Genomic DNA, 16,411 nt, shown 5'->3' on the forward strand with positions numbered 1-16,411 from the left:
CTGTTTTATTAATTGTTATCGAAGATCCGAATTATAAACAAAATTTTCTCCAGGAGCGATCTCATTGGTAAGCGTCAACTTGTAATTGGTTTTCCTAATCCAAAATTAATGATGCGTGGACCGAAATGCAATTATTTGCATTTGGGAAACAAGATGGAAAAGAACCAACTTAATTTTGATAGGAAATAAACCCCCAAAGAAACTACACCAACTCACCAATTTTTTGTTTAAAAGCTGAACATTTATCGCATTTGGACATGCATCGTAGGCCATGACCGGGCTTTAGCGGCTTGTGGGACTTGATATGAAACTATTACAGTCGAACAAACTTTCACAAACTAAACTTGATTATAAAATGTGGGTTTATATCCGTGGTGGTTTATTTCATATCTAAAATCAGGTAAGGTTTTTCCACGGGGTCTTTTTCATTTGTGTCTAATTGATACACTATTAGGAGCATTAGTGGAAAACATTGACATATTTGAACAAACTTTGATTTGAGTAAAATTACTCGAGAAAAGTACACGTCTCGAGCGTAAGAAACAAAGTTACTAATTCACACAATACATGCTCTTATTTCATATGCAACACCATTCAACTGGTGACGTAACACCAACACAAAGCTTTTCAATAAGTTTTCTAGTCGGATAGTCTTTCTCAGCAATTACTTTTAGAAATTGCAATAAATTAGGGTAAAATTTCAAATTTAAAAATGCTTTTACGTAGAGAAGTACACAATATTTCCATGTAAGAGGTCTTGTTAAAGTTGCATACTCAAAACAGTCGCTAATGTTGAACTTAACGCAAAATTGACCAAAATGGTAGTTTTAAATCTGAGACCAAATTTGGTCCAGACTTCTAAGACGTCTTCTCAAGTCTTCCTTATATTCGATCACGTGCTTTGGACACTTATCCTGGCTGATGTCAATCATCTCCACGTCTATTCCACTTGGGAATATCTTAGACTCCACTTTTCTGACGTCATAAGGGTTTGGGAAGCGGTCACGTGACAGGATCCAGGCCATTTCCATTTTCATACTGCCGAACTTGAGGCAGTAGTACATTAGGGCGAAGTACTCGTCCAAGTGGAGGATATAAAAGGTAGGGGTACGGCTAGTTGGACCCTGGCCTATGAAATCGATGTCAAATGCAGCAATTGATGGTCGCTGTTTGGGCATTTTATAAGCGTGGATTTCTGTCCAATCACATTTGTCGTTTTGACAGTTGGTACGGTTGAAGTGTAGATGGGTTCCTGTTTAAGAAAACATTAATGTTCGACAAGAATTCAAATCGCACATCCTTTAGTTTGTTCACCTTTTGAACGTTTAGTGTAATAATCACAGCAAAAAGACTTCTCTTAAAATTCTGGTAGAAAAACTTGTCAATTGTCCGGAAATTCGGGCAAACTTGCACACAACGCAAAAATCGGAAAAATTTTTTATGACAAAATTAATCCAAACTTTTCTTTGGTGGCTTGAGTTCCTGTTGGACCTTAAAACGAAACCTGGATGGTCGCCAAAAAGTAAAACAGACTCACGATTCGATTGACCACGAGTTAAAATCACGAGTTAAAATTGAAAATATACAGGTCTACTATTTAAAAAAATCGATATAAATCAGCTTGGTTATCAAAATTTTGGTCGCTCAGATGGAAAAGAACAACAAACAATTCGTAAAGGAGCTTTTTGAATTTGATGAATCTTGAGACAGCCCATTGACGTTGCATGTTGACCTTACATACCAGTACTATCTTTCAGCATGACTCCGAAAGTTAAAATTGAAAAAGTACATGCGCTAACTTCGAGCTAATTTCACACATCCAGATCAAGCTTTGTCGGGTAATTTACACCATTCATAAAAGCTGATTTACTACGTATATTTGCCACCCATAATCAAACAACACTAAATTGATATTCCAAACAGCTGCGTAATCTGCGTGCCCCTGTAATCTCACCAAGGGGTTATGGGCCCAGCAAACTGACAAGTGAGACAAGACAAGAGAAAGGGTGGCCTGTCTCTTTAAAAGAGCGACAAAGAAAGAAAGAGAGAGAGAGAGAGAGAGTGCCCTAGCCAATCAAAAATAAAGAGAGGGAGAAGGAAAGAGAAAGACAGGGAGAAAAAAACACAGAAGAGAGAGAGAGAGAGAGAGAGAGAGAGAGAGAGAGAAGGCAAGAGAGAGAGAGAGAGAGAGAGAGAGAGAAAGAGAGAGAGAGAAGATAGTGTGTGAGAAAGGTAGAGAGAGTTAAACTTTGAAACAGTTGATTGAACGAATTAATTTTATGATTGATATTTATAAAGTTAAAGATTCTAGCCCGCGTCAAAACTTGATTACGGGTGTCTGAAAACCACTCGTGATTTTACAAAAAGTTCGATTTAAAAAATGATCGATTAAAAAGTCCGTTTATTAAAAAGTGTAAACCGATCTGTAAAACAGATTGAATTTGTAAAAGCGATTTAAGTCAGAGTCTCTGCAGGGCACGTAACATTGTGTACAACAATCGAAACATATGAAAACTTGCAATATGATTGATTATAGCAACATCATAGTAAAACATGATGTAAAGAAAGCTTACTCGAAGAATTTTTGCGAAAGTTTGACCATGCGTAGGAGAAAAATTTAAACTAGTGTTTGAGAAATTATCTGGAGGATCCGTCCTCATCGTGCTTAGTCGCAGTGGGGGAATCAGTGGCTATATTGGTCAATTTCCACTCCCATTTTGTCACGGATACTACATTCTCAAACAAAATGGGTCACCTTTTATGTTAATTAGACAGAATTTCCCAATTAGATTCTCTTCAAAAGCACTGCTTTCAAAAAAATCACTTTGTTTAACGCCGAAATTTTTTTGCAGGCTCTGCTTTGTTATTAAAAGTTTTAAGGAAAAATTGAAGAGTTTGATAAATAAAGATTGTCTGGTGGTCAGTAATTTTACTTTTAAAAGACGTTTATACTTTTTGTGTTTCGGAAATCTAAGTTACTTTTGCTTTTAAAATTGTTAAAAGAAAAAAAACTTCGTTTTATAAACTTAGCTTGTATGTGTTCTTTAATTTAGTGGTCTAAGTTGTTTTTTCGATAGAGTGTACGATAAGGTTTTAAACTTTAAATTTACTTTGTTGAACGTTTACGTTTTCTTTTCAAACGTTTTCTTAACAAACAACAATAGCTCCTCTTTTAAACATGAATAGCAAAACAATTGATAAGTTTTTCTTTAGCGGTACAGAAAAAGACTTTGTCTATTTTTTGGAACAGTTTGAGGCACGAATGTATGTTTTGAAGTTGAATAAAATTTTGGACGGCACTGTAGGATATAGGGAGTTTATACTTACGCTGAGGGGACGACCTTCACAGCAGCAAGTTTATGTGGCCGATAGAAACGAAAAAGAGATTTTTGATGAAAAACAGATGGCCATTTGCTATGAACTTGTTCCGTGCCTCGACAAGGAGTCAGTTTTTTTTGCGACCAAATAGGGAAAAAGGATCTGAAGCTGGGAGCGTGTTGTGTAAAAGGATTAAAAGTTTTGAGATACCGCGTTTACCAAAACTAATATTTGAATTTACAAATTTGAGGAAATACAGTACTGAGAATTTAGTAGACTATATTACTAGAGCCGAGGATATGCAGTTCAATCTTTCAGAAGTCGATGAGTCGATAAGTGAAAAAATATTCGTCTCGATACTTTTGAAGGGACTTCCTCGTGAATTTGAAAGTTTTTGTTCTCTGGTAAAATATGGTCAAGATGAAACCTTGGATGAAATTAAACGTGATTTGATAGATTTTGAAAGTGAGAAACGTAACGACAGAATTACAGAGAAATCCGAATCCGTTTTCTTTACCAATGATCGAACTTGTTTAAATTGTCACAAGAGGGGGCATATTGCAAAATTTCGTCGTGTACAGCAATTGGAACCTAACAAAGAGAAAGCTAATTCAAAACTAATTTGTTTCAAGTGCAAAAAATTTGGAGCTGTTGCCAAGAACTGTTTCACTTACAAAAAATTCGAATTCCATGCAATGAAAAATGACCGGGAAAATAATTGAAAGCGAGTCAAAATTTAGTTTCGGATGAACAAGAAGAGGAAAGTTTTAGCTTGTTCTCGAGTGAGAATTGTGTTGAACATCAAGATTTTATGATTGAATCGGGTGCGACAAACTACACGATTAAAGAAAAAAGTACTTTTGCAAACCTGGATGAAAATTTTCCTGGCATAATTCACAATGCCCACAAAACGCACTCTACAGTATTAGGAAAAGGGGATGTTGAGGTTTTCACTAAAAATAGCAATGGAGAATTGGAAAAAAAATGTTTTAAGAGATGCTTTATTCGTACCTGATAACACAAAAAACTTAATTTCAGATTTAAAACTGAGAGAAGTGGGCGTTGATGTTTTTTTCGTTGAAAAACCTACACTTGTTTTTAATATTGTCTCGTTTTTTTGCAGTCGAAATTGGATTGTTTGTCTGGAAAACTTTAACATAACAATTTTTTTGATTTGAAACGTCTGCCAGAATTTGTTGAGGGTATGAAAATATGTGATTCAAAAATTGAGTGTTGTAAAGTTTGTGGTTTAAAAAAGTCGAAAAAAGCCTGTTCCCAAGGATTGCATGACAAGAGCGAAAGAAATTTTGGACATTGTGCATACAGATGTTTTAGGAAAATTTCCTCCTGATGATGTTAATGGCCATTGTCATACCATTGGATTCGTAGAAAGTTTCAGTGGTTTCTCAAAAGTTTACTTCATGAAAACAAGAGACGAGATCTTGGATAAGTTAAACAGTTTTGTGCTGATGTGGGAAAGCCGGGAACTTCAGTTTGTGATTGAGGTGGAGAATACATTTCAAATGAGTTTAAGCGCTTTTGTAGGAACCAAGGAATTCGTTTTGAAAACTCAGCTACATATACTCCACAAGAAAATGGAAAAATTGAAAGAATTTGTGGAACTTCTCTTGCTATGGCTTGCTGATTCTTGGACAACGCTTGTTTGGACGAAAAGTATTGGACGTATGCTTTGAACATGGTTTTTTACGTGATAAAATTGCATTCAGCTCTGGAAAAAACACCTTTCGAAATGGTTTACAAAGAAAAACCTAATTTACCTTTTGTCAAACTTTTTGGTTGTGTTGCATTGAAAAACCATTTCGCAAAAAATTAGATCAAATCTCAAAAAAGAGAATTTTTCTTGGTAATTCTGATAATAGTAAGTGTTATTTGATTGGTTTTGTAGACAAAAAAGGGAAACTCAAAATTCGAAAGTCGAGAAATGTGAGGTTTATTGAAAATGAATTTTGTTCAAACATAAGAAAAAACAAAAATTGGTCGAAGACATTGATAAAATTTCAAATGAAGTCTCCTTATTGAGTCAACTCGCTAACGATCCTCTGCTTCCAAAAAATGTTGATGAGGCTTTGCAAAATGCAAATAGGTTTGAAGCAATGAAAAATGAGTACGACTCTTTGGTCGAAAACAATGTTTGGTCCTTAGTGAAAAGTGATGAAGAACCAGTAGGAAGTAGATGGCATTTTGCTTTGAAAATCGGTACTGATGGTGATATAAGTCGCTATAAAGCTCGTTTTGTTGCAAAAGCTTTTAGTCAAGTTTTCGGAAAAAGATTTTTTTGAAACGCACTCACCTCCAACTTGACTTACAACCATTAGATTTTTTTGTCTTTGGCTAACTCTAACGATTATCAATTCAAACAAATGGACGTAATAACTGCTTATCTAAAAGCTCCGATTGAAGATGTTGTCATCAGAAACAACCTGAAGGTTTTGAACTTTTGGATGAAAATGGAAAACAGTTTGTTTATAAATTGAAAAAGAACTTGTATGGTTTGAAACAATCTGGAAGAAACTGGTTTTTGACTTTGAACGCTTTTTGTTTACACTAAATTTTGTTAACTCATTTCATGACCAATGTTTCTTTATAAAAAAGCAGGGTGAAAAAATAATTTGTTTTCTTTGCTTGTAGGCAGATGACTTAATAGTTTGTGGCATTTCTGAAAGTTTTTGTGATTGGTTTCACGCTGAAGTTCCCAAGAAAACTAAAAATAATGGTTTTTCAGATTTGACGTGGTTTTTAGGAATGAAAATTGAGAGGACTTCATCGGAAATAAAAATTAGCCCAGAGAAATACATAGAAAAAAATTAGAAACTTTCAAAATGAACGATTGTAGGCCAATTGGCACACCACTAGAAGATTAATTGCAAACTTTCAAAAAATTATTGTCCTCAAGAGGGTTGTGAGGAGCAACTTAGATGGAGCAAAAATAACTTCCGAAGTTTGATAGGTTGTCCTTACTATTTAGCTTTGTCGAGTAGACCCGATATTTGTTTTGCTGCAAAGGCTCTAAGTTCGTTTGATGAAAATCCTGGAGAAAATCCTTGGAAAGCAGCCCTGCGTGTTCTCAGATACTTAAGAGGAACAATGAATCAGATTTTAACTTTCCGAAAGACTCATGTTCTTGATTTGTTGAATTTTTCTGATGCTGATTGGTCAGGGAACATAGATAACAGGAGAAGTACTTCAGGTTTTTGCTTTGATTTAAGTAAGTATTCTGGAGCAATAAGTTGGGGTTGTAAGGCCCAAAATACTGTAGCAACATCAACTGCTGAAGCAGACTTTAACTTTGTTGTTGGGGCGAGTAAAGAAGGCACCCACCTAAGTGGATTCCTGGAGGGCTTAGGAATTTTCTGTAAACTACCTCTGAAATTTCTGTCGATAATCAGGCTTGTATTGCATTAAGTAAGCATTCAATGCATCATGGAAAAACTAAATACTTTGCCATAAAACTGCACTTAGTGCGAGAACTGGTAGAAAACCAGAGACTTCAGCTGTCATATTTGACTACAGAAAACATGCCTGCAGATATTCTGACCAAATCGCTTGGGATAAGAAAATACTCACAATTTTATACATATCTTTTTGGTGAAACCTAGCTCTAAAGGAGGGGTTTCAGCATGACTCTGAAAGTTAAAAGCGAGAAAGCACATGCGCTAACTTTGAGCTAAATTCACACATCCAGATCAAGCTTTGGCGGGTAATTTACACCATTTATATGAGCTGATTTACTACGTATATTTGCTACCCATAATCAAACAACACTAAATTGATATTCCAATCAGCTGCGTATTCTGCGTGCCCCTCTAACCTCACCAATACTATCCATTTTCTTTGTCTGTTTTTTGTCCGTTTTATTGTGCTTCAATCATGGGTTATTTTTACTCCTCACTCATTGGGTGAGAAAAGTTTATGTAAAACTTATTAATATCCCACCTAATCAAGTAACAAATGTTTAAACAATATCCCTACTGGTTGGGAGAGTAAGTAACGTAATTTAAACTAAAGGGATCTTACTAATAACAATGTTGCTGATCCCAGCATAGCGCTTCAAGTGGCCTGCCTTCGTTTTAGCGATAAAATTAGATTGCAGGGATGAAGCAACAGTTACAACAAAAGCAGCGGGTCTGCTTGCTTTCGAAGTGGCCATTTGAAGTATCCAGTTTATAAATCATAACATTGAGTTATAATCCTGAAACAACGGGTTTTATTTCAAAATACGTGCCAAATTACGTGCATCTATTCTGCCCCACGCCACCTTAGTGTGCATATAAGTTTTACTCCCCCAAGCTGAACGAAATGGGTTCAATAGCTCTACCAATTGACAGAATCTCCGTTTAAGACCGGATTTGATTGACACGCCTGACAATGTTTTGCAGAATCACATTAGGACCACACTTGCTCTTCTACTTAAGAAGTTTCTTAGACGAGTCTTGGACCTCGCGAAATGGTCTCTGATGGCTCCACCTTGAAGTTTTGTTTACAAAGAGACAAGTCTGTACGCTTGTTTAGATCAGATCGAAATGGGTGTAATGTTATCAACGTCAACTATCCATTGGGGAGCAGTAGATAACTACTAGTACGTGAAAAAAGAAAAATAAAAAATTAACCTGGATTTATTTTAACTATTTTATGCTCTTTATCTGTGAATATTGCTCAGATTTAGAAATCTACTTATGAGAGGATCACGCTCGACAAACAAGTGCTGAAAACATACCATGCTCCACCCATGAAAAAAATTCAGCGTGACTTCAAATAGAATGCTGTTCCATGTACGAATAGTTATTATTAATCTCCTCCACGGGGTTGAGGTGTGGGAGAATATCCAAAACATCTTCTAAAACAAACAACTTCAGTTGAAATCAGCGTCTTTATTGTGGCTTTTAAGCATGCTTTAAAAGTTTGTATGATGTGATGGTTTCCAAAAAACATCAAGAATCTTAGAAGTTTTCTTTATTAAAGTTTCAAAGAACAAAAGAAGAACATACCTGACGAACTTTGTTGCTATGACGATAACTACTGGCCACAAAACTAAACTCAATTCTAATCATTATCTTTTTGACCTATCAATCATATGTCAGAAGTAAATTCTCCCACCAACAGAAACCTGAATCTAATATCCACTGACCTCCAACAGATGAACTCGATTGTATCTAGGCCATATATGATTCTCATGAAATGTTGATGCAAAAAGAAAATGACTTCCGGGATTCGGAACTAAGATCTAATCACATGTCAAACAAGTAAAATATTTTTAGCTAATCTTACTTTTCTCTGTATATTTTTGCATAGATAAGTACTATAAAAACGATTTAATTTTTGTATATTTTCAGTTCCAAAATTAATTTAAAATTCAACTTATTGAATTCTCTTGACCCGTGTTATCGACCATGACAATGGTGCCCCGACCAACTACAGACAGACAATATTTGGATCTACAGAATGCAGAATCAGCTACTGCGTGGATTTTTTTCTTTTGTGGCAAAATGTCGAGCAGAGAACAAAGAGGAAAAAATCAACGTTGATGGTACTGTACAGGACCTACAGGTAACTAATCTCTTTCTTAGTATGTGCAGGCAAGATGCAATTATTAAATTTAGGAGCCTAATTAGTCATAGAAATTCAATAGAAACCAGATAAAGACATCAGATTGGCGATTCAAAATTATATTTCTCCTAAAGAGAGAGTAGTAACGGCAGAAAGGGCTAAATTTCGGTCCATAATACAAGAGGTAGGGGAGTCAGCCGACGAGTTCTTAGCACGTCTTAGAGATGAAGAACGCTATTTTGACGTCGAAAAACTCAAAACAGCGGCCAGCCCCGAAGAGGCTTTGGTAAATTAAAGTTTCTCACAGGTTTGAGGGACCCTGAATCAAAACTTAGACTACTAGACGGTATTAAAGCAAAACCAACAAAAAAATGATTGAAATGACTGAGAGTTTACAGTTCAGAAGTCAGGCAATGGTTTTTGCAAGTTTTTCATCGGGTAATATGCCTTTTACTCTGAAAGAAGAAGTTGGGTTCAATTTCAAAAAGAACTTTCGAAAATCAAATGAAAAATTTACGGCTAATAAAAGCAACAATATGTGCATTAGTGTGGAGGTAAGCAACATTCTAGTAGAACCTTTCCACCGCTAATTAAAAAATGCAACACCTGTGAAAAGGTGGGACACTTCTCAGAAATTTGTAGAAGCAAACTCCAACCAAATTCAGGTAAGTACAATAAACAGAATAAATTTTGCGAAGAAGAAAAGAATTCTACAGAGCAAGCGTCTCCAGCATTGGAGAAGGGAATGTTTTAAACTAAAGAACAAATCTTTAGCATGTCTATGACATGGCAATATTTCTCAATAAATAATTGCAATGTAAAAATTCAGGTAGACACAGGTGCAGATAGCACAGTCATATCATCAAAAAATGGACTGAGCTTGGTAAACCTCAGTTTGATGGTAAGAAAGGACATCTCGAAGCTTATGATGGTCATCAGTCAACGCTTCTGGGATCACTTACTTCTGACGCTGAGTTGAACGCAATACAACTAGCAGTTGTGCAGTCTGATAATGAATCTGAACTACTTGGTAGAGACCATCTACCCAAGCAGGGTGTAAACAATATCACAACCGAGCACCTACCTGCTGTAAAGGGTTACAAATATCATGTAAAACTGATACCAAGATCACAGCCAATGATCTGCAAATCCAGAACAATATCTTTACCCCTTCAAGACAAGGCTACAGAGAAGCTAGAACAGATGATCAGACAGGGCTTTCTTGAACCGGTACAGCCATGAGGAGTCACTAATTCATCTCCAGTGGTACGGCAGAGAAAAAAGAGTGGAGAACTGAGTCTTTGCGTGGACTTGAAAGTGCATATCAATGGCAAATTGATGAATGATGACTTCCCAATGCCAGACATAGAGACGATCTTCCACAACCTACATGGGGCATCATACTTTGGCAAAATTAACCTCTCAGATACCTACTATCAGATTGAATTTGACGACGAGGCTAAAGATATATGCACAATCAACACATCTCAGGGACTGTTCAAGATGTGCCAACTACCTCAGGGATTGAAAAACTCTTTTTCAAACTTCCAGAATTGCATTGACTCAACTCTCAAAGGAATCAAAGGTATTGTGATCAATCAAGACGATGTGTTGGTGTATGCAGCTGACAAAGAACAGTTCGACAAGAGAATGCTTGCTGTGAAGAGTCGACTACATGAGAAAAATTTTAGTATTAATGAGAAAAGTCTATCTCAAAACCATTCGATAGCGTTAGCTTTTTGAGATACTCCACTTCAAAGAAGGGAATAGCACCAGATCACAAATATGTTGAAAAAATAAAAATGCGAAAGCTCCAATTAACAAGAAACAACTCGACTCGTTTGTTGGGCTAGCAAGTTTTTACGGAAGAATGATTCCTGGTTTTGCGACAAAAAAGCTCTCCTTAAATAACATGAGAAAGAGCGATTTCTCTTGGGGCAAAATGCAACAAAAAACCTTTGAAGACATAAAAAATTGAATTATGTGCTAACCGACTTGTATAGCCATACAGTTTACAAGAAGAAGCAGCACTTACTAATGACGGCTCTGAAAAAACCATTTGCGGGGTTTTTTTGCAAGAAGGACATCCAGTCATTTATGCATCGGAAAGTTGACTCCAGCGGAGCAAAACTACTTGAACATAGAGCGGGAAGCACTGACAATTGTGTTTGTGGTCACAAGATTGAAGCAATTCCTTCCTGAGAGACGATTTACCATACAGACGGGCCACAAACCGCTCAAATATCTCTTTCCACCAGACGAGGAAATCCCGAAGACGGCATCAATTAGAATCACAAGAATGGCAACAGCTCTAATGGGCTTCGATTATGAATTGAAGTACACACCAGGAGAGCAGATACCCCATACAGATGCTCAGAATTGACGATGATGAATCCGACGACGACCGAGTGAACTTCACAATCAAAACTGAACTTGGAACAAACGGATTATTCCCGGACATAATAAAACGAATCAAAAGCAGCAATTGGAAATATTGTTCAGATGCGGAAAAAGGATTCGAACAACACAAAGATGCACTGACCATACACAATGGAATCATCTTCAGAGGTGTTGTTCCTTTCATTTCACCCAAACTAAGAGACTTGGTTTTGGCAAAAGCGCCAGAGAAACATCTTGGGAAGAATGCAACTGAGCCATCAGTCAGAAGGATAGCATGGTGGCCTGGCATTACCCAAGACGTTCAACACTTTGTTAGTAAATGTGACAATTGTCAAATGAACAGGCCTAGCCTGGGAAAAACAGTCTCTACGCGGCCAGAAGCCGACGTTTGGGAACGGCTCCACATGGACTGGGGTTATGTTAAGGACCAAGGCAATATTTTAGTAATTGTTGACGCGGGTTCTGGTTGGATAGAAGTTTTCCCCGGGAAACAGAACATCAGAAACAGTTAAAAAATATCTTAGTCAAATCTTTGCAAGATTCGGAATACCAAAAAGTTAAGTATCTGATAATGGTCCTGAATTTGTAAGTGGTGACCTTAAAAAGTGGTGTGAATCACTGGGAATTATGAAAACGGAATCATCCGTCTATCATCCAAGAGCTAATGAACTAGCTGAAAGAGCAGTTCAGACAGTGAAGCAGTCACTTCAAGCATAGAGTCTCAATCTTAATGTGTCATTTGGATCTTTCCTGCAGAGGGCACTGATGATCGTAACACATCAAAGACGAGAAGAAAATCTCCAGTTGAACTCCTGTTGGGACTCAGAGTGAGACTACAAACAATTGCAGATTTCGACTTGTACGAACCAATTCATTTCAAGACCAATGAAAAGACAAAGACAGTTCCTCCTGCCTTTATCATCAGGAAGGGCTTGAAGACATCTTTCATTCAGCCCGAAAACTCGACACGGACTATTCTAGTGAGCGACAACCAAATTGTGAGACTAGAAGAAGACAATGTGAAAACCGACCCAGCAGTGGAGGAGACCATATCTCAATCAGAACCACAACTTCAGAAAACAGATGTTGGAGTCTCACGTCAAGATGAAGCTTTTGCAGCCACATCATCAGCAGAGCACCAACAATCCCAACCAACAGAGCCTTCAAGAACATCAACAAGAAACAGAAAAGAACCCGACAGATTGGAGGAACTTATAACCACAAACTTGCTTAAAAATCGAGGGAGGATGTGATGGTTTCATAGAGACATCAAGAAACTTAGAATTCTTCTTTATAAAAAAATTTCAAAGAACAAAAAAAGAACATACCTCACTAACTTTGTTGCTATGTTGATAACTACTGGCCACAAAACTGAACTGAATTCTAATCATCATCTTTTTGACCTATCAATCATATGTCAGAAGTAAATTTTCCCGCCAACAGAAACCTGATTCTAACATCCACTGGCATCCAACTGAGTAACACAAATATATCTAGAACATATATGATTCTCGTGAAATGTTGATGAATATAGGAAATCACCTCCGGGATTCACAGTTCAATCAATTAAAATACTTTTAGCTAATCTAAAATTTTCTCTGTTTATTTTTTGTATAGAAAAGTACTATAAAATCGAGCTATTTTTTGTATAATTTCAGTACCGAATTTAATTTTAAATTCAACCTCTTTCTCTCGGTCCGTGTTGTCGACCAGGACAGTTATCAACGCCAACTATCCATTGGGAGCAGTAGATAACTACTACTAGTATGTGAAAAAAAGAATAATTTAACCTGGATTTAATTCAATTAATTTATGCTCTTTATCTGTGAAAATTGCTCAGGTTTAGAAATCTACTTATGAGAGGACCACGCTCCACAAACAAATGCTAAAAAACAGACCAGGCTCCACCAAAGAAAAAATTCATCCCGACTTCAAGCAGATTCCTGGACCCTGTGCGTATAGTTATTATTAATCTTCTCCACGGGGCTGAGTGGGGCAGAATATCCTAAACATCTTCTAAAACAAATAACTTCAGTTGAAATCAGCGTCATTATTGTGGCTTTTAAGCATGCTTTGAAAATTTGTATGATCCGCATTTTTTTATAGCCGAGAATCAGATATGACCTTGTATGATTATCGGGAATCACATATGGGCTGCAATTTTTTCTTTGCTTGTCGACATTATCCCCCCTTATTACCCCTAAACTTATGTTAGAATAGGAGAGTAATTGTGTTTGGGGGTGAAAGGATGTAAAATTTTGGTGGTATTGGGGGGTGGGGGAATTTAGATTTCAACCCCCAAAAAGATGTAAGATTAGGTGGTAATTTTAGGGGGTAAAATGATGTAAGATAAGGGAGGTAATAGGTGTAAAGGGGAGTGGGGGGAGAATTAGTAGATTTTAACCACAAAAATACAATCCAAAAAGACCTCCATTAAGAAGACTTTTATAAATGGTATAATAGGTATAGTGAAAACTGTTTAATTTAACAAATCAATCTAATAATTATTTGCCAAATTTTCAGGAGATACGTGAAAATGAGCATAATTTTGCTAACTTTAGTATTTGCCATTATTGCACCCCCCCCCCAGCTTAGTGGTCAGGCAACCTATAGCCCCCCCCCCCCCCCCCACTCCCAATCATGGTTAATAAACCATAATGGGGGGCTATATTTTCATGGGTGGGGCTATAACCGGACAGATTCTAACGTTCTAGTTTCTATTTTTTTAGCTCAATCTTTATTGTTAACTCCCCACGAAGCCCCTTTTCTTGCGTCGTTTCACCCCCATTACCCCTAGCCTTTTATCGTTTTATTCCCTTTACCCCCTATTCTAGCATCATTTTACCCCAATTACACACTACTCCTGCATCAGTTTTTTTCCTTCATACTTTTTACCCCAAAAATTACCCCCTACTTTTGCACGATTTTAAGCGTTGGCACCATTTCAAGCCGGATAAGCGTTGGTAGTTTACCATATTGGTTTTTGGCGAAAGACAGCTTCTGAAATTCACAGTCTGAGTTCTGCTCAACAAAGGGAGCGGCAATTGCCCGCCTGACAGCATACCATGGTCCCTCTAACAGTTTGTAGTTTATAGGCACTGGACGAACATAGCGACATTCACCAGTTGACAGACCTGCTTCCGAATTAGCCGAATGACACAGAAAGCCGATTATTGGCACAAAAGCCAGCAGCATTTTCACCGACATTGATATACTTGCATCAGTAATAAACATTTGTGAGCATCAGCAAAACTAAATCAAGCTGTTGTCGAATTTTACTACGTAAATGTTAGTTAATTGTCCTCAATATAACAATGAACGTTATTTAAGATCACTTGAATATAATATTTGAATATTTGCTTTATTGTCAAAATATTTGCATCAAAAAAGAGCTAGAGAAAATATGGCCGTTCTTCAAAATCGTTTAGACTTTTTGTTTGTTTTATGACAAAGTATTTGCATCCAGAAGTTCAAGCAATTTGCTTAGATTTTAAATCAAGAATCAACCAGAATTTATTTCGTTAAACATATTTTCTCTGACATTTCTATTAAATATCTATGAAACATGGCCTAAAAAGTAACAATGCTAACATCAAGACAGGGTTAACATTTTAATCGTGCTGAAAAAAGCACTTCAAAAAACTTAAATTTTGAAGCATAAATTTGAAAGGCATGAAAAATTTTGTTTCGCCACCGTTACATACTGCAGCAAAAAACCACAGTCATTTTCTCTTCCCTTTTTTAGTGCACATTGTCACGTTACCTCCGGAAATAGATCTAATTCCTTGAATTTTTATTTAATTAACCATATATGGTCAGTCTTAGGACTTCCACTATAAATCATGGTACCATGATAAGATTTTTGTCTTGATTTTTCTCATTGATAATGAGTATATATGCGGGCAATTTTTGAGCGTTTTCATCTCACAGATCCAAATTGCCATCTCCATCTATTAATCAGATCTAAAAAATCTCTCACATCTACTGTAAAAATCATTTGTTATTCTCTCATTCTTGTGACATTCGATTTTCTAATTTAGTTAAAAACGCTTTCATTCCGCCAAAAAATGTTCATAGAACAACAAAATGAATTGTATGAAATTGGGAAAGTATATTAGTCTTGATTGAGTTACCTATCATCAACATCAATCTTATTCGCATGACTCGAAATTGAGTAAGATTTTCTTGGGTACGATTGACCACTCTCGTTGCCAACTAGGTAGCTCTGAGGGTATCGTTTTTCTTAAGTATCCAGATATTTATATTTATTAACCAGAGGTTCTGTCCAGTGGCGTCAACTTTATTGCGCAGGATCGGTCGGTAAATCAAAAAACATTATCTTTGCTATAGATCACTTCCAAATATGCATGATTCTAGACATTTTCCATGATTCTAGAAGACATTTTTTTTATTTTCAACAGTTTGCAGTAGTTATTCTTCCTCAAAAATTTTAATTCCGCAGCAATATTAGCTTTTTCTGCATTAAAAATCGGGAAATGTTGTAATGTTGATATATAATCGCTCAAAGATGCAAAAAATTTGTCTCCTATTCGAATTTTTGTTTGTCATTACAAGAACAGATACGCACTCAGTCTTATCAATATTCCCATTTCCACAAAAATTCCCAATTCCACAATTTATTATGCAGCCAGTGAATTCAAATTAAAATATTTTACATCAAATTGAATTAATCTACCCTTCGAAAAACATCCAAACGTGCAATTGAGCAACAATGCGGCAATTTGAAAGTCTGCGTTTTCTGCGAGAGCTCCAATTTATCTGCTTTTTTGCAGCACTTATCAACAATTTAGGTTCCACTTTTCGACTCTGTTCGTTATTTTTGAAAATTTTGCTCATTTCAGCTTTATGGGACATACTAAGCACTCCCTGCATAAGCCATGCATGATCTTGATATTGGAGAGTATTTTGAAAAATATTTCCATGAAATGAAATCACAGTGAAAACACCCTCATCTCCTGATAAACTCGATCAAATATTGGTATAAATTTTTTTGTGAAAATAAATTTGTTCTAACTCTTTGACATGCTATCCATTTTTTATATGTTCTGATGTCTTTTTTATATCATAACAAGCCAATTATTTAGTATCTGCTAAGGGTTTTTATGAA

General features: G+C 36.3%; 1 protein-coding gene across 1 annotated transcript; it reads right to left on the reverse strand.

The window, feature by feature from the left end:
- Positions 1–683: 683 nt before the first annotated feature.
- Positions 684–14,600, reverse strand: LOC142338231 (uncharacterized). Its single transcript, XM_075387892.1, has 2 exons — positions 14,256–14,600; positions 684–1,252 (listed from the first exon to the last, which is right to left on the reverse strand). The coding sequence occupies exons 1-2, from the start codon at positions 14,515–14,517 to the stop codon at positions 828–830; spliced, it is 687 nt and encodes a 228-aa protein (XP_075244007.1). The 5' UTR covers positions 14,518–14,600; the 3' UTR covers positions 684–827.
- Between the last annotated feature and the right edge of the window lie 1,811 nt (positions 14,601–16,411).

This window comes from Convolutriloba macropyga, chromosome 4 (genome assembly GCF_964194025.1).
Source record: "Convolutriloba macropyga chromosome 4, txConMacr16.3, whole genome shotgun sequence".
NCBI classification, from domain to species: domain Eukaryota; kingdom Metazoa; phylum Xenacoelomorpha; order Acoela; family Convolutidae; genus Convolutriloba; species Convolutriloba macropyga.

What these genes read in the sequence shown, in the direction of transcription:
- LOC142338231 (XM_075387892.1), bottom strand. Translation starts at nt 14,517, where the DNA reads ATGTTTATTACTGATGCAAGTATATCAATGTCGGTGAAAATGCTGCTG. An exon ending in TTTCGCCAAAAACCAATATG is followed by an intron (nt 1,253 to 14,255) that starts GTAAACTACCAA and finishes TTTCTTAAACAG; the next exon opens with GAACCCATCTACACTTCAAC.